The sequence below is a fragment of the Bos indicus genome, chromosome 8 (assembly GCF_029378745.1).
Source record: "Bos indicus isolate NIAB-ARS_2022 breed Sahiwal x Tharparkar chromosome 8, NIAB-ARS_B.indTharparkar_mat_pri_1.0, whole genome shotgun sequence".
Taxonomy (NCBI): Eukaryota; Metazoa; Chordata; class Mammalia; order Artiodactyla; family Bovidae; genus Bos; species Bos indicus.
In genome coordinates, this window is record NC_091767.1 from 26069816 (window position 1) to 26096335 (window position 26520).

Genomic DNA, 26520 nt, shown 5'->3' on the forward strand with positions numbered 1-26520 from the left:
TGATCTAGGACAGTGAGTCCTGTAGGAGTTCAGAGAGCAAGCTTCCTGGAGCAGGGGGAAGAGGGTTGGTTTAATATATGAAGGTCTAGTAAAGAGGGGAGGAGGATATTCTAGGAATAAGATGCCCTAGGAGCAAAACACTGAACTGATCATTTGATATAGGAACAAAGTATGGTCTGAGTAAGCTGGAGTGAAGAAAGTCTAAATGGATGTCATCAGAAACAAGTTAGAATTAAGTACATGCCACACTAAGGGTTTTTGACATTAAACTCTGTTTGAGGAACTGGACTTTCCCAGAACATATAATTAGCTTTGACATACAAGTGCTCATTATGTGAAAGGCAAAGTGAACTTTAGGGATATTATGTTTGTGAAAGTTAATGGAGAATGAATGGGCAGTCAGTAATTGTGAAGAACTGGAAGGAAAGTGAGTCTACAATGGGAAGATCTGACTCCAGAAATACATAATTGGTTTTTCCATAAAAAATGACTTGAGTAGAGTCAAAAAAGATTCAAATCAAATCAAAAAGAAACTGCAGTGGTAGCAGCCTAGAGTCAGTGCCCTAGGACGTACACCTCGCTGTCCACGCAAGGCAGTTTGTGCTGTGTTCTGTGCACACCCTTGCAAGCAAAGGCACCGTGAGACTTCCAGCGTATGAGTTGAATGGATCGCAGCAGTTACCATTGCCGCTGGGACAGCTGCAACTGGTTATCCAGCTTACAAAAGATTTTATGTTAAAGATCATCACAACAAATCTATGGTAAACCCTCACATCCAGAAAGACAACCCCAAGGTAGTACATGCTTTTGACATGGAGGATTTGGGAGATAAAGCAGTGTATTGCCATTCTTGGAGGTTCAAAAAATTTCCTCTCTGTGATGGATCTCACACAAAACACAATGAAGAAACTGGAGACAACATGGGACCTCTGACCAACAGGGGCTCTGTATCAACCTAGAGGGGAGGGATGCGGAGGGAGAGGGGAGGGAGGTTCAAGACGGAGGGGATATATGTATACCTATGACTGATTCATGTTGATGTTCGACAGAAAACAAAATTCTATAAAGCAATTATCCTTCAATTAAAACATAAATAAAATTTTAAAAAAGAATAAAGACACTTAAATGGACATTTTTGATGCTGAAAACCAACTTGTCATGATTTTTCCTGACTGTTTAATTAGAATTACTACCATTTCCGTCTAATTTACCTCCCCTGGGTGCTAGAGGTGGTATATTGAAATTATAGCTTTCATATTCAAGGCCTTTGCCTTACATGTTGAACCACTGTGGTGCACATTAATGTTGAAACAAAAAAGGAAAAAAAAACTGTTAAGGAATTTGAAGTTTCCATTAAATATCTAATTTGAAACATAATATCTAAGGCTGCAGAATCATTCAGAGCATGTTTAGTTTAAAGGTCAGGAAGGACCAAATAATGCCATTTGCAGCAACAGGGATGCAACCAGAACCGATCATACTAAATGAAGGAAGTCACAAAGATAAACACCATCTCACTTATACATGGAAGCGAAAATATGACACAAATGAACCTATCTGGGAAATAGAAACAATCATGAAAAGAGAGAACAGAGTAGTTACTGCCACGGGGGAGGGCGTTAGAGAAGGGAGGGAGTGGGAGGCTGGGGTTAGTAGATGTAAGTTTTCATATATAGCATAGTTAAACACAGTTAAACAACACGGTCTTACACTATGGCACGGAGAACTATCTTTAATATCCTATAATAAGCCATAATGGAAAAGAACAAATATGAAAAACAAATAATGTATAAATATGTAAACTAAATTACTTTGTTGAAAGCAGTAATTAACACAACATTGTAAATCAATTATATTTCAATAAAAAAAATAAAATGTTAGGAAAGCAAGATTCAGAAAGTTACATGACTTGCCTGAAGTCTTATTGTCAGTTGGAAATAAAGCCTCAAACCAACAACACAACCACTTCTCAGGTTTTCGTCTCCATAAGCGACACTTGTACATTGAATGCCACGTTTTTAGTTTTGATAAAGCAATTTAATTGTAGATAAAGTTATTTTCTCTTGGCAAAAGTTACATACATATACTGAAGTAATACATACAATAATTTTTTTCTTTAAGTAGTCATTCTCCTCTTTGTCAATATCAAGTCAAAATCAAATAATACAAAGGAATAATAAAATGTGCTCCTTTTCAAAACTTTTCACCAAGTAATTATGCTGGTTTTTTTAAACTGAAGTATAGTTGATGTATAATCATGTGTACAATATAGGGATTCATACTTTTTAAAAGTTATAATCCATCTATAGTGATTATAAATATTGGCTAGCTTTATTGGCTATATTTTTCATATTGTACAATATATTCTTAGAGCTTATTTAATACCTAATAAAATACCACTCCCTCCCTTCTCTATACCTAATAGTTGGTACCTCTGAATTCTCTACCCCATATTTCCCCTCCTCTCTTCCCTCTCCCCACTAGTTTGTTTTTATATCTGTGAGTTGGCTTATATATGTTCAGTAGTGTTATATTTTTTAATTCCATGTATTAATGTCATATTTTTATATTCCACATATTTGTCTTTCTCTGACACTTCACTTAGTATAAAGTCCTTCAAGTCCATCCACATTTCTGCAAATGGAAAAATTACATTATTACATTAATTTTTCTTTTATGGCCGAGTAGTATTCCACTTTGTGTGTGTGTATGTGTGTATCACATCTTCTGTATATACTCTTCTGTTGATGGACACTAAGATTGCTTCTATATCTTGGCAATTGTTAATAACACTGGTATGAATTTTGGGGTGCATGTATCTTTTTTAATTAGTGTGTGTTTTTTCCAAATATATACTCAGGAGTGGAACTGCTGGGTCATATGGTTGTTTTACAGCTTTATTTTTAGCTTTTTGAACAAAAATATGACATTATTATTTTTTACCTATAAGTTACTATAACAAAGACAAAATGGTATACAGGATTTTAAAATCAACATTTAGAGATTACATCTATTCAATAATATTACGTTGTAAGTGATGTTTTAAGGTTTTGCTTCAACTGGCCAACCTAATTAAGGACTGTTTAAAGGTCTACATTTTTACCTACTCTGAAACAGAACCTACTCCAAAAAAAAAAAAAAAGGTCTATTTATATCAGAAAATTTAAAAAAAGAACCTCTAAGAGGATGTGCTACATCAAAGTGACATTTTGCCCCTACATACAACCCACAGTATCCTCTCATAGCTTCTTAAATTCAGGTAAAAGAATTTGTATTCTTATTCACATAATTCCATTAGATTGTCTTCTAACCTCCCAGAAACTACTCAGCACCACCCTATGCAGACATCTAGTGAAGAAAGACCTAGTCCAGCTGCCAGAGGAGTCAGTAATCACTCCTCTCTACTTGCCTTCAGCTACTGATGGACTGACGCTTTCCACGCGGCACTAGTAGCAAAGAACCTGCCTGCCAATGCAGGAGACCTAAGAGATGCAGGTTCGATCCCTGGATCAGGAAGATCCCCTGGAGGAGGGCATGGAAACCCACTCCAGTATTCTTGCCTGGAGAATCCGGAGGACAGAGGAACCTGGCAGGTTATAGCCCATAGCGTCGCAGAGAGTCAGACATGACTGAAATGGCTTAGCATGTACACACATCGGCACTGATGGGCCACGCATCTACACACAACGAAGTCAAAAATGGCATATTAATAAAGATAGGCATTTACACCCAGTACACATGCTGATAGCTTGAGCGGTAACTTATAAACAGTTAAGGAACTCCTTTAAAAGTGATTTGTCTTTCCATGAGATGAATTAGCTCTTTATATTAAGGAAGCAATAAATTATTCTTTGGTGCCCCAAGTGATTTTCTGAGGTGTAATTTACATTACAGCCCATAGAGTTAGTTTAAGCTTACTAGGAAAGTTCTGATGTTAAGCAGCAAACAGTCAGCTCCTCACATTTATAACTTTCACTAAAGATAATTAATATTTAAAGTATGTTAGCTTACTTTAGGATAACTATAAGTGGAGACTACCCCAGAAATTTGAATACTAGCTTACAGGAATAAAGCTGAATTCATGCCTAGAATATTTAATATTGAAATTTCACCATTCCTGGCAAAGACTTTTGGGGAACAAGCTTACAGTATGAAACTTGAAAATGTGCACAAAAAGAGTCCTAAATTTCATACGTGTAATTTATGTATTTCTGAAATGATGTTAAATCTTTAAAAGAGAATTATGCTTTATTTAATTTCAGAGGTTGTTTGATCTTAAAAATCTACTCTTTAAAATTGAGGTTGTTTGATCTTAAAAATCTATTCTTTAAAAAAAGATTTAGGATTTTTAGTGCTTCACATTTATTTGGGTGTCTTTTAGATAATTCATCTTGTTAGCTATTTGTTGTTTGGAGGTAATGACAGAATCCTAGCAAATGGAGGACAACTCAGCAAGGAGGAACTGTATAAGCTATATGTAAGTTAGAAATGGATATAGAAAAAAAACCTTTTTCTTAAATGATAATGGTTTTTTCAGTTAATTCCAAAGGTCAAGTGTGAAAAAGTAGTCCCTCTCCTTAAATGCCGAGATTCATCATCTTGACATTATTTACTAGCGTTGCAGTTCATGAACTGATAGGAGGCCCCGTGGTCTTGCGGTCTCTTGTCCTACATCTGACTACTCTTTAATTATATTATGAGGCAAAAATGTGAATAGTGTGCATATTAAATCCTGGGTGCCAAGCTTTGTCACTTTATGTTTCAATGATTTGTCAGTTCAACCACTGCTAATAAAAACAGCATTTATTTTGTGCTGATTATTTGCCAAATATTATCCTGAAGGTTTTATTATGCATGTACTTATAAATACTTGAACCATAAAAAATTGCAGTGAATAATAAAATAAACTTTTCTGTAAACCACTAGCTATTTAAATACATATTACCATTTTACCATATATTTTTAAATAAAATATTTAAGATAAAGTAAGCTACGCACACCTTCCCAACCCAATTCTTCTCTCTCTGTCCAGAGGGCCACAAACATTACAAGGCTGAAGCATATCTTTCCCACCTCTGTTTTTGTCTATAACTGTTTTCTCCATACACTATCTAATAAATATTTATGTAATATTAAAATTGATATAGACTGCATCCATGAAATTGAGACGCTTGCTCCTTGGAAAGAAAGCTATGACAAACCTAGACAGTGTATTAAAAAGCAAAGACATCACTCTCCCAACAAATGTCCACATAGTGAAAGCTATGGTTTTCCCACTAGTCATATATGGATATAAGAGTAAGACCATAAAGAAGGCTGAGTGCCAAAGAATTGATACTTTCAAATTTTGGTGCTGGAGAAGACTGTTGAGAGTCCCGTGGACTGCAAAGAGATCCAACTAGTCTATCCTAAAGGAGATCAGTCCTGGGTGTTCACTGGAAGGACTGATGCTAAAGCTGAAGCTCCAATACTTTGGCTACCTGATGTGAAAAGCCAATTCACTGGAAAAGACCCTGATGCTGGGAAAGATTGAAGGCAAAAAGAAAGAGGGCAACAGAGGATGAGACTGTTGGATGGCATCACCAACTCAATGGACATGAATTTGAGTACACTGTGAGAGATAATGAAGGACAGGGTAGTCTGGTGTGCTGCAGTCCATGAGTTTGCAAAGAGTTGGACTTGACTTGGTGACCAAACAACAAAGTAGTATCATATTACACAGTGGTCTCATCTTCCCCCACAACATTATATTTTTGAGATTTATCTATATGAATGCATGTGGAACTAGTTATCTATTTTAATTGCTTTGAAAGCATTTTATTATAAGAATAAACCACAAGATATTTACCCATTTACCTTCTGATGGATATTTAAGATTTTCTATCAACTTTAGGCTATAATATTCAATACTATATTAAACATATCTGTGTTTCTCCAGGGTAGATTCCTAAAGGGAAATCGGTGAGAAGCAACACGTGTTCATATTCAACTTTATAGACATTGGCAAGTTACTCTTTAAAATAGCTACACCAATTTATACCCCAACAGCAATATAGGAGTATTTCTTATTACTTCTTCCTCACTGACAGTGCCTTTGACAGTTCTTTTGTTGTTGTTGTTTTTTTTTTTTCAATCCAATGGGTATCAAATGCCATGTCCTTGTTATTTTAATTTGTAAATCATTGATGACTAATATGGTTGAACACATATTTAGTGAGTATTAGTTATTTATATCTCTTTCTGATGATCCTTGCTTTTTTGTCCCCCCACTGGACTGTCTTTTTAAATATAAATTCTAGGAGTTCTTTATATATTACAGGTATTACTTTTTGCCCGTTATATACATTGCAAAAAATGTTTTCCAACTTGTGTCATCTTTTCATTGCCCGTAAATTTTTAGACATTAAACACTTAACTACATATTAAATTTTAATCTAATTTAAAGTATCAATATTTTCTTTTACAGGTTGGGCTCTTTATGTCTTAAGAGAATCTTCCAACTGTGAAGTCATAAATAAATTCTACATTTTCATTTATAAGTTTTAAAGTCCTAGTGAATATTTATTGATTAATACATCTTTTTCCAATTATTTGTAATACTTCTGTTATATGTGTGTGTCTATAGGATTCTTAGTCATCTATGTTGGTCTGTTTGCCTATGTTCTAAAATCACACTGTTTTAGTTTTAATAGCTTTGTTGTGAGTCTTCATATCAGTAGGGCATGTCTCCATCTCTTTTCTTTTTCAAAAGTACTCTGCTTATACTAGATATATTTATTAATCTGTGGGGAATTTGGAATCTTTGTGATATAAAGACTTCCCATTCATAAACACTGCATATCTCTTCATTTATTTGTCTTTTTATATCACTCAGTAAAGGTTTATAACTTTATCCTGAGAAATTTTGATCACAGAAATTATATACTACGGTGTAATGAAAAGGGGCTATTAACGTGGAAACTCAACCAAGTGAAGAGAAAGCCCATCCATCATGCATGCACACAATTAACCTCAATGTTTTCTACAGAATCCATGGACACACAGTAGTCGCTGATGATTCAGTTAGTTGTTTAAGGCAAAAGACTCACTGGCCTCCTTGGTTCAGTTCAGTTCAATTCAGTCGCTTAGTCATGTCCAACTCTTTGCGATCGCATGAATTGCAGCACACCAGCCCCCCCCGTCCATCACCAACTCCTGGAGTTCACCCAAACTCATGTGCGTCGAGTCGGTGATGCTATCCAGCCATCTCATCCTCTGTCATCCCCTTCCCCTACTGCCCCCAATCCCTCCCAGCATCAGGGTCTTTTTTCAACGAGTCAACTCTTCGCATGAGGTGGCCAAAGTATTGGAGTTTCAGCCTCAACATCAGTCCTTCCAATGAACACTAGGACTGGTCTCCTTTAGGATGGACTGGTTGGATCTCCTTGCAGTCCAAGGGACTCTCAAGAGTCTTCTCCAACACCACAGTTCAAAAGCATCAATTCTTCGGTGCTCAGCTTTCTTCACAGTCCAACTCTCACATCCATACATGACCACTGGAAAAACCATAGCCTTGACTAAATGGACCTTTGTTGACAAAGTAATGGCTCTGCTTTTGAATATGCTGTCTAGGTTGGTCATCACTTACCTTTCAAGAAGTAAGTGTCTTTTAATTTCATGGCTGCAGTCACCATCTGCAGTGATTTTGGAGCCCAAAAAAATAAAGTCTGACACTGTTTCCCAATCTATTTCCCATGAAGTGATGGGACCAGATGCCATGATCTTCGTTTTCTGAATGTTGAGCTTTAAGCCAACTTTTTCACTCTCCTCTTTCACTTTCATCAAGAGGCTTTTAGTTCCTCTACTTTGGTTTTAGGAAAGGCAGAGGAACCAGAGATCAAATTTCCAACATCCCCTGGATCATGGAAAAAGCAAGAGAGTTCCAGAAAAACATCTATTTCTGCTTTATTGACTATGCCAAAGCCTTTGACTGTGTGGATCACAATAAACTGTGGAAAATTCTGAAAGAGATGGGAATCCCAGACCACCTGACCTGCCTCTTGAGAAACCTATATGCAGGTCAAGAAGCAACAGTTAGAACTGGACATGGAACAACAGATTGGTTACAAATAGGAAAAGGAGTACGTCAAGGCTGTATATTGTCACCCTGCTTATTTAACTTCTATGCAGAATACATCATGAGAAACGCTGGGCTGGAAGAAGCACAAGCTGGAATCAAGATTTCTGGGAGAAATATCAATAACCTCAGATATGCAGATGACACCACTCTTATGGCCTCCTTGGTAGCTGCCAGCTAATCAGCAAGAAATGAAAAGCACAGCTTGCTACTGCAGACAACCAGTGTTATTTATTCTCCCTCTCCCTCTTTTTTCTTATTTAAATTGTTTTGCCTTTGGGTACAATCAATTATTGGTTTCATTGGCTTTGTCTATATACTAGGAAAGAACATGCTACAAATGAACTGTTTATCATTGAGTTATTCATTGATACTCTTATTCATATTTTGTACCTATTTCAGTTCTTAGAGTTTTATTACAAGTATAAGTAGTATCTTTCAAGAATTACATTCCTGATTGGTTATTACTACTGTAAGATGGAGCTACTGTTCCCTCTCTTGAGTTGTTCTGAGGAATCTGTTATCAATACCTTAGTAAAGTGTTTGGTGTGCATTTGGTCTTCTGTAAGCTTTCTCTTTTTCATAGAAAATGTAGAAATATCATAGGTTATTAGTTTAGAATACAAAAAAAATCAGAAAATGTGCAGTTATGTAAAATATTCATATGGAGAACCTTAAGTATTTTTAATAGTTCATGACAGGAAGAGTCATAATGAATCAGAGAAGTCCTGCAAACACTGGCAAATAAAACCATTTAAAACCCTTACACAGTGACATATTACACATACTTTGCAGGGTGTTCTGATTTTTCTTTTGTGATGTCTTATTACATAACTCAAAGTAGCAAAGGTACTAAAACTAAATCCAATCTTTCTATCTCAGCATATTTTCCCAAGAAGGAATTTTGGTAGCCAGTTCAAATAATACCTATAAGCATGACACAAACATCAAAGATGGGATTAGAATATACTTCCACTTTCAAACCATCTGGCTCCTTCAATACCACTGCACATTTCTCCTTTCCATATAATTAGTTAAGAAAAAACTATGGTGGTCACTAAATACAAGGCTTTATGAAGCCAGAAGTAACTTTGAGCACAAGGAGTTTTGAGCACATGTGCAAGGGGACAAATAGATCAAACTTTTGTTTGGAGAAAAGGTAAGACTGTGCTGAATGAATGCAGGTGAGAAGACGCTCAACAGAGAGCAATAAAGTGAGTCACTCTTAGTAACTTGCTTGCTCTTGACATATTTCTACTTCCTGGAATTTATGTCCACTAAATACTCTGAAATAGTAGCCAGCTTAGAAATATAATTAAGAAATTATTATCGTCAGACCTTAGCAGTTGAATTCTCATGTTTCGTCTCCCTTGGCAGAGTTGAAAAAGAGGCTGGTAAACACCTTGAGAACATATGGGAATAATTATAGGCCATTTTATCTAAGTGTTGAACTAATTTTTTAGTTCATAGAAATGAAACTTGTGCTCCTACACTCCCTTCCCCAGCCAGTCTTCCCAAGTGAGGAAGAAGAAATAAGTTAAATTAAAGCAGAACTGTTTTTAAATAAACTGCTTTTTTTTGTGGTTTTAGCTGAGCTTCAGAAAATTACTGACATGACCTTAAAAACAATCTCCATCTTTTCACACAGTCTTTAAAGATAGGAGTTTCTCTAAATCGTCTCTTGAAAGTTCACCTCTATTCTACAAATGACACCTCTATTTTACCAGTCATGAAAAGGAACATGGTATCCTCAATTGGAATACATTATGATTTATTTTATAATAAATTATTTAAATAACTTTTCTTCTATACCAAGGGAGAGCAGCGGCTTAAATAACGTTCTGTGAACTACAGATCTACAAGCAAGCAAGGTTTGCACTGACTACATACTGAAGAAAATTTCATTCTGTAGTGAATTTCATGTTAATTTTTATCCTGACTTTGTTGTATACAGCTGACAATGCAAACCTATACGATCTGTATCTTGACTATTCTGATAATGACTAACAGCCTTTGACAAACAAGCTCTTTCTGCATACAACACAAATCACATACACTCAGACTTTCAGGCTAAGATTAGAAGTTTGGTCACCTGCCATGGATTCTAGAAGAACGCCTCACTTATATTGCTTTTCCAAGGGTGGTGAATGGAATTCACCCTCTTACAGAAAGCTAACAGAAAAGTTTTTCGAATGCAACGTGAAAATAAACTCATGACAAAAGCCCTAGTTGAGGAGGAATTGACAAAGTGTCACTTAAAAGTCAAAAAGTGACCCCCCAAAATTAGGCTTTTACGTGAAAGAGTTCCACAAACAAGTGGTAAGTGAGGTTGTTCTGGTTTTCAAAAGTTATTTGAAAGGGTAAAGAAATAGTATGAACAAAGAAAAATTACAGACCTAAAAAAGATGGGAATAATTTTACCCAGAAGTATGACAAGCTGTTTGGCACAGTTAATTCTACTTCCAAAATGTTAGACATGTTGGGGATACATTTGTTACTTCCACAACTATAAAGTCTAGTAGGCAAACATCCTCAAATTCACATTCTTTATTATAAACCCATACAATGGCTTGAAAGGACCACATGGAAGATAATTCCAAACAGTTTTTCATCACCTCATTAAAACCTGAAATCTTTCATACCATTTTAACAATAATCACTTTGCATTTAGAAAGATTTTCATGTATAAAGCTTTTTTCACCTGTATTCTGTGATAGAATTCTTACAGTGTTTTTGATATAAAAATGTTAACCACAGGGCAATAGGGAATGGTAGTGGTGTTTTTTTTCCATCAACAAATACTTAACACAACTAATTTATCATATCACTTATCATATACAAGAGCTGGGGAGATCCCAAGAAGGTGAGAATCTACATGGGTCCTGGCCGCAAGGAACAGAAATACTAACCTAGCAGGAAAGATAAAATAAGTGTATAAATGTCAATGGGTTACTAGGGAGGATTTACCTGAAAACAGAATTGTACAAACAGATTATGTTGTGAAACCACTTTTTCTCTCTCACCCACTGCCTTTGTGAAGTGGTTTTGGTGACCCAGGAAGCTGTCCTGTTCATGACTCTCCCATTTTCCTTCCTTCCAATGAGCAGAAACTCATATAAAAGAGGCACAAAAGGAGTTTCACTTTTCTGGCTACAAGTACAAGTAACAACTCATGTTTGAACTCTTCCCTTTAAACAAACACAGAGATTATGGTGATTCATCTTTCCATGTCTATTTGGAAAATAAAGTGACACTTTAAAAGTTTTATAGCCTGTGGGCCAAATGAAGTTCTCAGATAGAGAGACACACCCTCTGAAGAAATTGTTAGAATTTCATAAACTTATTAGGAGGCTGAAGTAGCTTCTGGTATTCAGGAAGCTTTGCCTTTTCCTTTTCCCTCACATGTTCTTGTACAACTCCAGTTCTGATCATTTGTGTTGGTCAGTAATTTCTCTTTCAGCTTAAATGCTTCTACGCACTCAACTACTTGTGACCTCAGTAAATTTGAGGAAATTTGGCAGCATGCAGTTTTCAGTTCAATTCAGTTCAGTAGCTCAGTCATGTCCAACTCTTTGCGACCCCATGAATCCCAGCACGCCAGGCCTCCCTGTCCATCACCAACTCCTGGAGTTCACTCAGACTCACGTCCATTGAGTCAGTGATGCCATCCAGCCATCTCACCCTCTGTGGTCCCCCTTTCCTCCTGCCTCCAATCCCTCCCAGCATCAGAGTCTTTTCCAACGAGTCAACTCTTCGCATGAGGTAGCCAAAGTACTGGAGTTTCAGCTTTAGCACCATTCCTTCCAAAAAACACCCAGGGCTGATCTCCTTTAGGATGGACTGGTGGATCTCCTTGCAGTCCAAGGGACTCTCAAGAGTCTTCTTCAATACCACATTTCAAAAGTATCAATTCTTTGGCGCTCAGCTTTCTTCACAGTCCAACTCTCACATCCATACATGACCACTGGAAAAACCATAGCCTTGACTAGATGGACCTTTTTTGGCAAAGTAATCTCTCTGCTTTTCAATATGCTGTCTAGATTGGTCATAACTTTCCTTCCAAGGAGTAAGCATCTTTTAATTTCATGGCTGCAATCACCATCTGCAGTGATTTTGGAGCCCCCCAAAATAAAGTCTGACACTGTTTCCACTGTTTCCCCATCTATTTGCCATGAAATGATGGGACCAGATGCCACGATCTTAGTTTCCTGAATGTTGCGCTTTAAGCCAACTTTTTGATTCTCCTCTTTCATTTTCATCAAGAGGCTTTTTAGTTCCTCTTCACTTTCTGCTATAAGGGTGGTGTCATCTGCATATCTGAGGTTATTGATATTTCTCCCAGCAATCTTGATTCCAGCCTGTGCTTCTTCCAGCCCAGCATTTCTCATGATGTACTCCGCATAGAAGTTAAATAAGCAGGGTGACAATATACAGCCTTGACATACTCCTTTTCCTATTTGGAACCAGTCTGTTGTTCCATGTCCAGTTCTAACTGTTGCTTCCTGACCTGCATATAGGTTTCTCAAGAGGCAGGTCAGATCAATGTAATACTATGTAATAATAATGTTTGGGACAGCTTCAATGCTTGCCAAATGACAAACATTGTTTTTAGTGGCCCCACTTAGATAATTCCATTATGTTCATAATTAGCTCATATTATTCAATTTCCTTTATGGTATAAATTATGTAATAATTAGACTTACACAGGAAGTTTGCATAGAGTATCCACATAGCAGCACTTTCTAGGACTTTTGCATAAACCAAGTCCAAAATGAGCTAACTACTTCAGACACTGAATGACATCAAATGGGACAAAATTAAAATGTAATTACAAGATAACATTCATTAAAGAAATCATAAAATTTTGCTGGCAGTGTGTGTGTCCCATAGTAGATCACCAAGAAAGCTTTGAGCAAACAGTTAAAGTTCAAAAGGCAGCCTCTGCATTTGCAGAGTTTAATATACATATGTAAATAAAATAGATTACATGAAACATTTGAAAATAAATGACAGTACACTTGGGAAATTTCAGTACCATTCCTGCCCACTCTGAGAGAGGCTGGGACCTAGGACCCTTTGCTGCAATGCTTGTACCTGGACAAAAGTCTCCTAGAGCAACAAAATGCAAACACACTATAAGGGACTGAAAATAACTAACATACATGCACAATTGGAGCAAATCTGGACGAGAAACAAAAAGACCAAAAAGCTCAACTGCCCCTTCTGAGGAGCCGGGAGCAAAAGCAGGGGGTCGGGAACACGAGCAGGTTACTGCGCATGTCCCCTGCACACACTAGCAGCTAAGGGGTAGGGAAACTACCGAGGACTCTCCTCGGGTCCAACCCCTGGACACACCCGGTCCCTTACCCTACATAAGGGACCAGCTCGTGCCCCGCCCCCGCCCCAGTGAGCAAGCCAGCAAGGGAACCTGTTGCTTGTTCCCATTCCCCCTTGCTACAGCAAGGGCCCCATTAAAGCCTTGCCTGAATTTCTTGTTCAGACTCTGATCAATTTCTATTGATTAAGGAGGCCAAGAACCCTGGTAGCTAACAGCTTGGGCACAAACTTTGAAAAGAATGTAAATGTCCATCACAGAGAAGGTGGACATGACAAAAACAGTAAAGATGGCCTGTGAGTGACCACTGGGAGATTTAATTTACTCGGTGTCTAGAAGAGAAGTTGATGAGATATATATGCCAAAACACCTTCTTGAGAGAGGACCATAAGAACACAGGGTAGAGGAGGTGTAATTTTTTTGGAGGTATTCTTACACATTATCTTCTGGGATCCTACCATTTTATGACCGGACAAGAAATCCACTGACTTATTGTTCATACATCATCCTCTAATTTTAATATACTTCTGAGTACAAGGTCATCACCACGAAGAGCCACATTTTGAACTTTTAGAAGTTATCTATCCCATTCTCACCCCAAGTACAACTTACAAATCACGGCTTGATTTGCAAAAAGAGAGGAATTTACATCGTGACATCTCCAGTCAACTCTATCCCTTGCTTTCCTTTGAGAGCTCATTTTTTAAGACTTTCATTTTTCTCCCCAAACCACCAACAGACGAAACAAATTTTCATAAAATAAATACGACTAACACTTTGAAGTAAAGATATCCACAAAGAAGCCAGGATTGGAAGATGGTGGCATTGCTAGTGACCCATACCACAATTTGGGCTTTACATATCAATTTCTTTTTTGTCTTTACTCATTTAAATCATTTCAAGTTCAGACTCACTGGCAAAACATCAGTTATTTTCATGTGACTCCTCTACATGCTGCCCCATACAAACTTCACCATTCCAGTAAAATGTTTGAAGGTCATCAGACACAGGAAAAGTGAGAAAGTTACCCCAGGCAGTCTGTCCACTCCCCTGTCACTCTGTCTCCCTCCCCTGCCAACGGATATGAGAAAATACCATCCAAACCTCTTTAGATTTGCGAAAACCAACCACCACCACGAGGCAGAATTAGCAACTGAACTTTTGTGCTTCTAAGAATAAATAGAAGAGGCACTGTACCGGGTCTTCAGTTTTGTGACTATTCAAGAGGTCAGACAGGAAATCTTCATGTAGACTCTCTCTTCGAATCAGTGTAAATTCCCTTAGGAAAACAGCCCCTTGGCTTTGGTCTCCACATACCTAGAGAGATAAGAGAGCCGAATTAAGCCTTCAGATTGAGCCCAGAGGGAGGGGCACTGAGAAATTAACCTCTTGGATTCATTTCAAGTCTGATTAGGGCAATCAGAAACGATGCACAAAAATACATATTCATGTGAGAGCCACTAGAACATTCTGGCATGTGGCTCGTGGGATGGATGCCAGGAAAGTCTCCTGCTAAGTTGGCACATCTTAATTGACTGGCGTACAATGTCAAAATTTAGTGATTTTAAGTTATCTTTGAGGCCAAGTCAAGCATAGTCAGGCTCCTAGATTTAGTCCATTGGAATATCCATCTGTATGCCTCACAATAGGGGTCTTGTACCCACAGGGATCCATCCCTAGTCTTCTCTGAGCGTCTAGGTAGATCCTGATGTCCTGCAAACAACTGGCAGGGGTATAGCAGCTGGCCTGCACCCACATCAGACTTCCTGAATTATTCCAGGACTTAATAGAACCAGATGCATTTAGCTACTCTGGTGGGAGGCACTGGAGAATTTTTATCTAGAGCTTATCACATACCAGGTTCTTTACACGTGTTATCTGGCACCAGCCCCAGGAGGTGTCTGTTATTAGCCACGCTTTACAAATTAGGAACTGGAGGCAAAAGGGTTTTAGGAGTTTGCCAATTTGGTAAGTGCTGACACCAGCACTCAAATACAAGGCTGAATCTAAAACCCTTTTGTGTTCACTATCTCATTTTACTACTGAGTTACTCAAACCTCCTCTGGTGAAGGACAAATTGTTAAGTAACTTCTAGAAATTCAAGGACTGGTATCTATTCACCCAGGCCTCCTACCATCTCTGTTTCTGAGCCTCAGTTTACTCATCACAAAACTGGAAAGATATCATATTACTGGATCACTGAGAGGACAGGAGATAATATATGTTAAGTACTTTGTACAAGGACTTGCATATAGTAAGGTTTTAATAAAGAACAGCCATTATTGCCATTTGGAACAACATGGACGGACCTTGGAGATTATCATACTAAGTGAAGTTAGTCAGAAACACAAATACCATAGAATATCACTTATATGTGGAATTTAAATACCACACAAATGAGCATATCTATGAAACAGAAACACATTCATACATATAGAGAGAACAGACTTAATGGCTGCCAAGGGGAAGGTGGGTAGGGAAAAGAAGGATTGGGAGATTGGGATTAGCAGATGCGAACTATTATGTATAGGATGGATAAACAACAAGGCCCTACTGTATAGCATGGGGAACTATATTCAATATCCTACAATAAACTATAATGGAAAAGGACATAAAAAAGAATATATATAACAGTCACTGTGATGTACAGCAGAAATTAAACACAACAATCTAAATTTTAAAGTAAGAGCCACTATTACCATTGAAAGCACAAGGAACAAATAAAAATCTAACCTTTTAACATACATAAAGCTCTTTGACCACATTCATAATATCTATAGATAACTGTTAAACTATCTCCATATTATTTTCATATTATTTTAACTTTTATACCTTTTCATGGTATTGGCAATATTTGTAAGGAATATATGGGTGTTCATCATATTAATTTCATATCCTTCCTGAATGTCTGCAATAGTTCATAATAAATTAAAATAATTTTAAACCTGCAGTCTTTTGGGTAGTATAATGTTTTCTATACTTTATATGTAAATGGCTTCTGTTATCACACAGTACAGTCAGTATCACTGTGGTGGACAGAATCTTGGGCCCCTCCCTCCCTTGTGTCATCTCTGTGAATACACTGCTTAACATGACAAAGGGACTTACAGATAAAATTACGTTTGTCAACTTCAAGGTAGGGTTAGTATCTTAGATTTTCCAGATGGGCCCAGTACAATCATCAGTTCAGTTCAGTTCAGTCACTCAGTCGTGTCCGACTCTTTGCTAAAAACAGAGCTTTCTCTGGACTGAGGGCAGAAGAGGAAGTCAGGGAGATTCAAAGGGTGATAAGCCAATGCTGGCTTGAAGATGGAGGGGGCCATGAGGGAAGCGTGAAAAGAAAATGAGTTCTGCCAACTATGAAGGAGCTTGGAAGAGGATCCTTGACCTGGAGAAATAAATTTTTGGCCAACACTTTGATTTTAGCCCAGTGAGACTCTAAGCAGAGAATTCAGTCATTCATGCCTTGCTAGACTTCTGACCTGCAGAAATCATGAGGTAATACTTCTGCGTTGTTTTCAGCAATCAAGTCTGTGGTAATTCATTATGGCGGCAAGAGAAATCTGATAGAATTATCAAGAGGCAGGGTGCAACGAGAGGTTATCTCATTTCCTCTCCTAGACTGTTTCGTAAGAATTAACCAGTATGATACAAGTAGAGGTAGAATCTAAAAGACTGGTCCTTGGAAATGTATCCATCTGGCTAACCTAATACCTGTTACATTTAAAATTAATTTCTCTTCGTTCTTTTCCCATCAGGGTCAACCATTTCTTGACTCTACAAGTTAAATACACTTCAAAAACCCATCTTGACTATGTAATTTCCCTGCTCAGAAGCTTGCAGGATACCCCAGCTACTGTTGGGTATAATCCAAATTCATGTCTTCGTGTTCAGGATCACTCACAGCTGTTCAAGTTCTAGATATGGGTTGGCTGCACTTGTGCAACTCCCTTTTTGGAAAAGATCAAGATTCAAATTTAAAGTAAACTAGAATTGATGTGTGTTGACTTTCTTGTTTTCAAAAAGACTAATATATGCTGATCACCAGTGAACCTCATATTTTACGAATCTTTTCTCCAAATATCATAGGCTATTTAGAATTTAACTTATTATTCAAAATGGTGACCATCTGTAGTCATGCAGTGCTATAGTTCTTAAAAGCTACAATCAGAGAAGATGAATAAACTTCACACTTTCTTTGCGAGAATTTTTTTGCCTGTGTAAGACATGTTTCTTTCATTAAACTGATTAAAGAAATAAACAGAAATGACTCAAATATCCTCCAAAGAGACAGTGAGATGTCAGATAAAAAGACTGAATATTCAATATTACAAAAATGAAAGACAATCAGCAAACACCTTGTCCGTTTGGTTTATACTTTAATTCTCAATCATAACTGTGTATTTGTTTTAGAAAGCATCTCTGCCTGTTTATTTTTCCCAAGAATGTTGACACTTTATAAGTCATACAATTCTCATCAAATGCTCAACCATCAAATACTATTATGTGATACTAGGGCAGAAGGAATTCATTAAGCTAAAATTCAATTTAATCCTGGAAAAAGATAAGAATATATGTTAGATGAATGTAATTATAACCATTTTCCCCCTACAGATATCATGTGCATATCTGTTTTAAATTTCTATTCATGAATGCTATTAGTAATTAAACAATTTAAACTACCCAAATTAACTTGGTCAACATTATGTGGTTTTGAAAATCTCTATTAACTATGGACAATATTATATATAATATAATTATATATATATAATATATATATAATATAATATATAATATATATAAAGATAAAGGAGATATATAAATATATAAAGATATATAAACATATACATTTTATACTTCTATTTCAAGCAGATTTTTAGCTTATTTAAATCCAGAGTAGTCCTTTATCTTACTGATGCTTTCATTCATTCATGTGTACACACATTTATTCAGGAATTATCTTGTGTCAAGAGCTCCACTATAGCACATATTTCCTCCTTGCAGGGCATAGCTATCTAATGAGTACACGGATGTGGTAGAGACGAGTAGATGGTCCCAAAAGCTACCATCTTCTCATCATCTTTGCACATGTCTAGAGTATAATTTCCAAGCTTCCTTTGCAGATAAGGTGATTGAGACTGAGTTTTAGCTAGTGGAAGTGATGGGTGATACCACCAGGCCCATAAAAATCTCCCTATTACCCTCCTCCATGCTCTTTTGCCTCAAGTCTGTTTAGAATGAAGAGAGCCTCAGGAAAATCTTGGAGTCCCTTATTAAAGGTCACTGAGGTTCCATTAGCTGAACAACTTCATGCAAGAAGCGAACCCATGACCTGTTCACTACCTAATATTGTAACATGAGAGGGAAGAGGAATGGAGGGAAAATAAGGATAGAAAACTAAAAGATACAAACCACTACATGTAAAATAAATAAACCACAAGGGTGGATTGTATGGCATAGAGAAATACAGCCATTACTTTATAGTAACTTAAATGGAGTATAGTCTCTGTAAGTATTGAAACACTATGTGTACACCCAAAACTAATACAGTAAGTCCTCATCATATGAATGAGTTCTGTTCCGAGAGCACTTTTGTAAGTTTTCTTTCTTCATAAATCAAACAAATAAATAAAACAAAGTTAGCCTAAGTATCTAACACAATTGACTAGACTGTGTATTACTATACTATAATAGGTTTATACTTTTCACACAAAAAACACAAAAAAACCAAACACATACAAAGAATAAAGACAACATTTTTACTCTTACAGCACAATACCTTGAAAAGTACAGTAGTATAGTACGACAGTTGGCATATAGGGGCTGGCATCGAGTGAACAGGCAAGAAGAGTTACTGACTGGAGGAGGCAGAGGAGGTGGCAGATGGAAGAGCTGAAGGATCATCAGCAACAGGAGATGGGGCAGACTGCAGTTTCACTAATGCCTGAAGTTGATGGAGCCTGATGGTGATGGTATGCACACTCTTTGAAAGTCTGCAATTTCAAGGTTAGCATGTAGGGAACTTACCATAGCATGTAGGGGACTTACCATATTATAAGATCAACTATACTTCAATAAAAAGTGCAAAAAAATAGCTAACACTCTACTGTGTTTGAACCACTATTCCTTACTAGGGGTTAATCTACCTTAACTACACAATGAAAAATTGGATTGGAACAGAATGTGTACAGTGGTACACGAATCATGAATCAAGCAGCCAGTGTCTCAGAAGTGGACTTATAAGTTTAGAGGTGTGTGCAGGTGGTCCTAAGGAAGTAAGACTGGAGATGAGGTAAAAAGTTTCAGATTACTGCAATTATTTAGATGAGAATTAATGAAGACCCTGGTGACTCAGTGGTAAAGAATTTGATTGTCAATGCAGGAGACATGGGTTTGATCCCTGGGTTGGGAAGATCCCCTGGAGAAGGAAATGGCAACCCACTCCAGTATTCTTCCCTAGGAAATCCCATGGACAGAGGAGCCTGGCAGGCTACAGCCCATGGGGTCACAAAAGAATTGGACATGGCTTAGCAACTAAATAACAACAACAAGGGGCTGGTGGGGAAGGGAAATATCAAGATTTGGTGGCTAACTGAATGCACAACACAAGTCTCAGGTTACATCCACATTTTCTGTCTGAATTTGAGCAGAAGAGCACAGTGGATAGTAGCACTTTCAACAAAATAGAAAATAGAGGAAGAGAAACAAGCACATGGGTTAGATCGGAATTTTATTCCAGAGAAGTGGAGAATGAGGTGATTTGGGCAAAGAAAGCAGAGCTTCGGTCCTCAGAAAGAAATTTGTCTGGAGATAATATGTAGGGGTTGGCATCATGTGGGGAGGAGATGATACTTGGCATGAATGAGCTTGCCAAGAAAAAGTATGGAGAATGAGAAGATATGACCCTTGGGAGCACTGATTCTTAACATGGAACATGGGTCCATCTCAAATGGCCCATTTATGCCAACAGAAAATGTCAAAAAGGAGAACCCAAAATTATTACTGATTTTCATCATATTTAGGCTTCCTTTTATTGGCTTCTATGAAAATTTACTGCTGACAGCACTACAACCAACTTATGACAAATAGTTCCTTGAGAACAGAGAACGTGGCTGATTGGCCTATCAATCCCAGCCCCTGAACTCAGCTAATGTTGAATGAAACTTGAAAATTCCCAGGATAACTGAGACTTCAGAAGTCTATTTCTGATGGTCAGACCAGGTTTCTTGATTTTGGGTTTTGAAAATACTTCACATTCGATATGTCAAAATTTCCCTTGCACTTATAAGGTAGTTGCTGCTGCTACTGCTGCTAAGTTGCTTCAGTCGTGTCCGACTCTGTGTGACCCCATAGATGGCAGCCCACCAGGCTCCCCTGTCCCTGGGATTCTCCAGGCAAGAACACTGGAGTGGGTTGCCATTTCCTTCTCCAATGCATGAAAGTGAGAAGTGAAAGTGAAGTCGCTCAGTCGTGTCCGACTCTTGGCGACCCCATGGACTGCAGCCCACCAGGCTCCTCCATCCATGGGATTTTCCAGGCAAGAGTACTGGAGTGGGGTGCCATTGCCTTCTCCGATATAAGGTAGTTAGCATATCATAAAATGCTTCAAAACTGGCATCCTATAGCATGTTATGGTTCAGAAGTGTTACTTTCACAGATGGAAAAACAGAAATGTGAGAAGTAGAAGAATTTTCATTGCCAGTGGCTATGTTAGGACTAGCGACCAGAGACAATGTCTCTTAAAACTCAAGACTCTGCAAGATTCTCACTTTGTTATTCACCTAGATAAATAAGGCAAGAAACCATCATTACTAATATTCATACCTATAACAAATAATCATGCCTATCTGTTTCTATAGGATTTCTAGACTCATAAGGACTGTTCCTCAGAAAGCATGAAGATTGCTATGTGCTTGAATTTGTACCCTATGATGAAGACTGCTTCTCCAATTGCAGTCTGATTTCCTTCTTCATGGACTCCTCTTTCTACTCGTTGGCACACCAAAGTACTCCTTAGAGAATCCAGGAATGTAGACATACCAGCTCCCAGAATAGAATCTCATTAGATCCAGGAAAGCATGGAAGCAATTTATTGTTGTGGTATATGTTCTCTCTAATGGGGCTGAGCCATCAACCATGCAGAGATTTTAGGGAGGGACATAGGTAAATACAGGGAACAAGGACGTTTCCAACTAACTCTCTCTATCCCATTAGAGGGAAAAAGGAGGTAAAGGTAGTTGGAAACAGAAGTCACTGAATAGTAAGAAAAGTGTTTGCAATTGGCTTTTGGACACAGTTAGAAACTATATCTATGATGACTTTGTCTTCTATTTAAAGCTTGCTTCCATCGTAATCCAGCAGCAAACACCCCCCTTGGCTTGCCTCTCCTTTCAGTGGATCCAGAGAACACTGATTAGTATTCTGACTTGTCTGCTCACCGTTCACATGCTTGTAGTAAGAAAAGATTACCTCTCCCCACCCCCTTAGAATTTCCTACTTCTTACAAGTTTTCCCTATGAATTGTGACTAGAATTTGGAAAGTTAAAATACACAACAACTGGTTTACCTCTACATCATTCAGGAAGAGTCATCATTTCTATAGAAATTGTAATGTTGATGATGGGAGTGGATTAAGGCCAGAAGTTTTAAGTGGCTATAATGTTCTCATAACTCCAGGAGACACAGCCATTTACTAACAGGCTGAGAGAAAAGGATGTAGAAATAATAGAAGTTTAAACATACAAACATGCCCTCACATTATCATTTTATTGTTCGTCTTTCTTCATTTAGTTTTTCTGTGAAAACTTAAACGTAGCCAAACTTTTGTCCCATGGGTAGGATTCAGGTTTCTGTATTACTTACAAAGTGCAGCACTGAAAACCACACAGTTAAATCTATTTTCCTACCAAAAGGATTCTGTAAAGTATATTTATGCCCATATTTTGGTTCACAGTTTACTAAGAATTAAGATAGTGAAGCTGTAAATTCTGACCAGATTAGAATAACAATTTAAACAGCTTAAGTAGCCGGTCACTGTGTTATCTGAATACACACCTATATTTAAAAACCAGTGGGTAGTGAAACGATTGGGTCAGGCTTATGAGTTCTTGGCACAAAGGGGACACTGAAGTGTTTATTGAATGAATAACTGTATAGATACTTTCCTTGGAGCCAAAAAAATCTCTAGCTCCAGTTCTGAGAGTTGCTGCTAAGTAACAGGGAGAAATAATGAGACCTTGAAGTGAAAAAATGAAATTCGCTCAGTTGTGTCCAACTCTTTGTGACCCCATGGACTGTAGCCTACCAGACTCTGTCCATGGAATTTTCCAGGCAAGAATACTGGAGTGGATAGCCTTCTCTAGGGGATCTCCAGGGGATTCCCTTCTCTAGGGACTCTTCCTGACCCAGGGATGAAACCCAGGTCTCCTGCATTGCAGGCAGATTCTCTACTGTCTGAGTCACCAGGGAAGCCCCCAGTGAAACCTTATACTGACTCAATCAAATGTCCCCAGTGTAGCTGTGCAACCCAGTATCATTACCATCGGATCCTCAAAACTCCTCAAAGCTCCTCAGAGGCCAAGGGAAGAAAGAGAAAACATGTTCCCAAAGTGAAAGCATAAGTAACTTCTGGTTTGAAGAAAACTGAGCCAAAGAATGAATATCCTATCACTAGCCCTTAAAATATTGATATAGTTAGCTTAGACCAAAAGTTAAAATAGTCCCAGGTGAAACTTCAGGATTAAATCAATTAAGTAGATTTAAAATAAAAGTATAGATCTCTCCAACTTGGTTAAAGATCAGGTTTGGAAACAAACTGAGTTTAGTAAATTCTACATGGCAATAAAAAAGGGTCCTGGTTTTTGGAAGGAAATCAATCATTTTACAGCCTGTCTCTGGCAGGACTACTCTAATAGATTCAAATGCTATGGGGAAAAAATGCAATCTACTCTCAGTGGCTCCTTTCCATTAACCCCACTAACCTCTTGCCTGGTTGGAATATTGTAACACAGTAAGATGGGGAAATGAGTGAAGAGTAATTCAAATGTCAAGGATAGGAAAACATTATGAGCATAGAATCTTACTAAAGACATTTCCTCATTAAAATGCAGAAAAAGTATTTCAGAGGTTTATGAGAACAATGCAACAAAATATTTATAATTGTCTCCAAACTCAGAGTCACCCAATTGAAGAGGCTCCACAAGCTTATCATGCTTGAGCTCAGCAATTCTGCCTGCATACATTCACGAATTTGTACAAAGAGCAGGGAGGCAGTGCCAATGAAGAAACTGCCTTCATTGTTGAAAAGGTCCACTCTTAAAATCATCTCTTTATCTTTGAAAGTATTTTCGGTTGTCAGGTTGGGGGGGGTGGTGACTAAATCTTTTTAAACAGAGACTCTGTGAAGCCCCCTAGACCTCTATTCATACTTACTTGTACAGACAGTTTGTCTAGGAAAAGCAATAGATTCTTGAAGTAGCTTCAGGTGTCCCAGTTAAGGGCTGCCAACTATGCAAGCTGATTAGCAGAATTATACTCCCCCAAAGGAAGGGGTAAACATGATCCTGAGAAGATGGGTGAGGGAAGTTAATAAAAACATTCTTATAGCCATATTTAAGCCACTGACATTTAGATACCTGGTGTTTGGAACTTAATAATCATCTCAGGATTCTGTTTGTTCTTCGACCAACTTTAATTATTATTTCTAAGGATTGTTAAGATAATTGCTGAAAGGTTAAAGCAGAAAGACAGAGAAGGCGATGGCACCCCATTCCAGTACTCTTGCCTGGAAAATCCCAAGGATGGAGGAGCCTTATAGGCTCCAGTCCATGGGGTCGTGAAGAGTCGGACGCGACTGAGCGACTTCCCTTTCACTTTTCACTTTCATGCATTGGAGAAGGCAATGGCAACCCACTCCAGTGTTCTTGCCTGGAGAATCCCAGGGACGGGGGAGCCTGGTGGGCTGCGGTCTATGGGATCACACAGAGTCAGATACGACTGAAGTGACTTAGCAGCAAGCAAAGCAAAGCAGAAAGAAGTGAGATGGGACATGTTGGTCCAAAATGTTCAACTGAGCCTCATAATTCTTGGTACAGATGTTCCTACTTAGTTCAGATCTGATTTAGAGAAATAGCTATAATATGGTTTGAGGCAAGGTGACCAGATGTAGTTGAATTTAAAGATCTGTCCCAGAATGTCAATGAAAAGAAACTCTATTACACTAGCAAATCTTTACAGAAGGGGAGAAGTTATCCTTAAAAAATAGTCTACTTTATCTTTAAAGGAGATGGATATCGATCTCGACGAGCCACTGATTCTTTTAAAAAATAAAATTTTCAAAATGAACAATGTGGAGAAGTTTACCTTCACAGTACTAGTGGGAAAAGAAAAAGTAAAGCTAACAGAAGGAATCCCATCTGAGGCGACGCACTGTACAATACAGGCTTGATCTGTGGCTAAGCTGTGCATTTCTATCCCTTGTGAGAAACATGGGCGCTAAAACAAAAGTGCTGAGAATTTTAGAGAGCATCTTCACCAGGCTCTTATCTTTTCAGATGAGGAACATAAATTGCCTTCCTAAGTACAGGGAAGAGAAAATATGTGGGTTTTCAGATATCTCCTTTGGCATACGTAAGATGGAAAAACAGCCAAATAACTTAAGAAACTCAAATAACTTCCCTCAAATATAAAGCCAACTCTCTTCTCCCTGATTTCATTCTATTCCATTCTTCTCAAAAGGGGAACAGAGTTCAATTTCCAGAATTCAAAAGTCAATCGGCTTCAGAATACTGATGAAAGTCATGACTCAGATCTACACTTAGATAACAAAAGAAAACAGAAACAGAAAAGGCGGAATCTTCTGTGCTCTATGCCTAGGTGGGTGGGCACATAAGTATCACATCTCCTAAAGACAAGGAGAAACACACATAGTTTTCAAAGTGTGCACGTGTGTGTGTGTGTGTGTGTGTGTGTGTATGCATTCAATTTGACATTTAAATGAAACCCTCACTACTGCCAAGAACTAAGGGACAGAATTGAGCAGCTGGAGGAGAATTGAAAAAAAAAAAAAGGAAGAACATAAAGGTGTGTATAGACACATGCAGTGGTAGAAATCAACTTTTCTCACTGTTTTCTTAGTAAATGTACATATAGGTCAACATCATTACCAGGTTTTCTGAAAGAGTTGCTTGCCTAAGGGGAACTTATAGTCAGAGTACCACTCACATTCGGAATCAAGATGGAGATATTAATTAGGGCAAGATGTCTCTCTCTCTCCTTTTCATTATAGGGGACTGGAATGCAAAAGTAGGAAGTCAAGAAACACCTGGAGTAACAGGCAAATTTGGCCTTGGAATACGCAATGAAGCAGGGCAAAGACTAATAGAGTTTTGCCAAGAAAATGCACTAGTCATAACAAACACCCTCTTCCAACAACACAAGAGAAGACTCTATACGTGGACATCACCCGATGGTCAACACCGAAATAGACTGATTATATTCTTTGCAGCCAAAGATGGAGAAGCTCTATACAGTCAGCAAAAACAAGAACAGGAGCTGACTGTGGCTCAGACCATGAACTCCTTATTGCCAAATTCAGACTTAAATTGAAGAAAGTAGGGAAAACCACTAGACCATTCAGGTATGACCTAAATCAAATCCCTTATGATTATACAGGGGAAGTGAGAAATAGATTTAAGGGCCTAGATCTGATAGACAGAGTGCCTGATGAACTATGGAATGAGGTTAGTTACATTGTACAGGAGACAGAGATCAAGACCATTCCCATAGAAAAGAAATGCAAAAAAGCAAAATGGCTGTCTGGGGAGGCCTTACAAATAGCTGTGAAAAGAAGAGAAGTGAAAAGCAAAGGAGAAAAAGAAAGATATAAGCATCTGAATGCAGAGTTCCAAAGAAGAGCAAGAAGAGATAAGAAAGCCTTCTTCAGCGATCAATGCAAATAAATAGAGGAAAACAACAGAATGGGAAAGACTAGGGATCTCTTCAAGAAAATCAGAGATACCAAAGGAACATTTCATGCAAAGATGAGCTCGATAAAGGACAGAAATGGTAT

At 37.9% G+C, this 26520-nt stretch overlaps 1 protein-coding gene across 3 annotated transcripts in view; it reads right to left on the minus strand.

The window, feature by feature from the left end:
* Positions 1-26520, minus strand: part of ADAMTSL1 (ADAMTS like 1) — a 1120558-nt gene that overhangs the window by 797411 nt on the left and 296627 nt on the right. For all 3 annotated transcript variants that reach the window (XM_070794493.1, XM_070794491.1, XM_070794494.1), the window contains exon 2: positions 14649-14768. In XM_070794493.1, coding sequence (XP_070650594.1) covers positions 14649-14768 — 120 coding nt within the window. The remainder of the gene's footprint in view (positions 1-14648; positions 14769-26520) is intronic.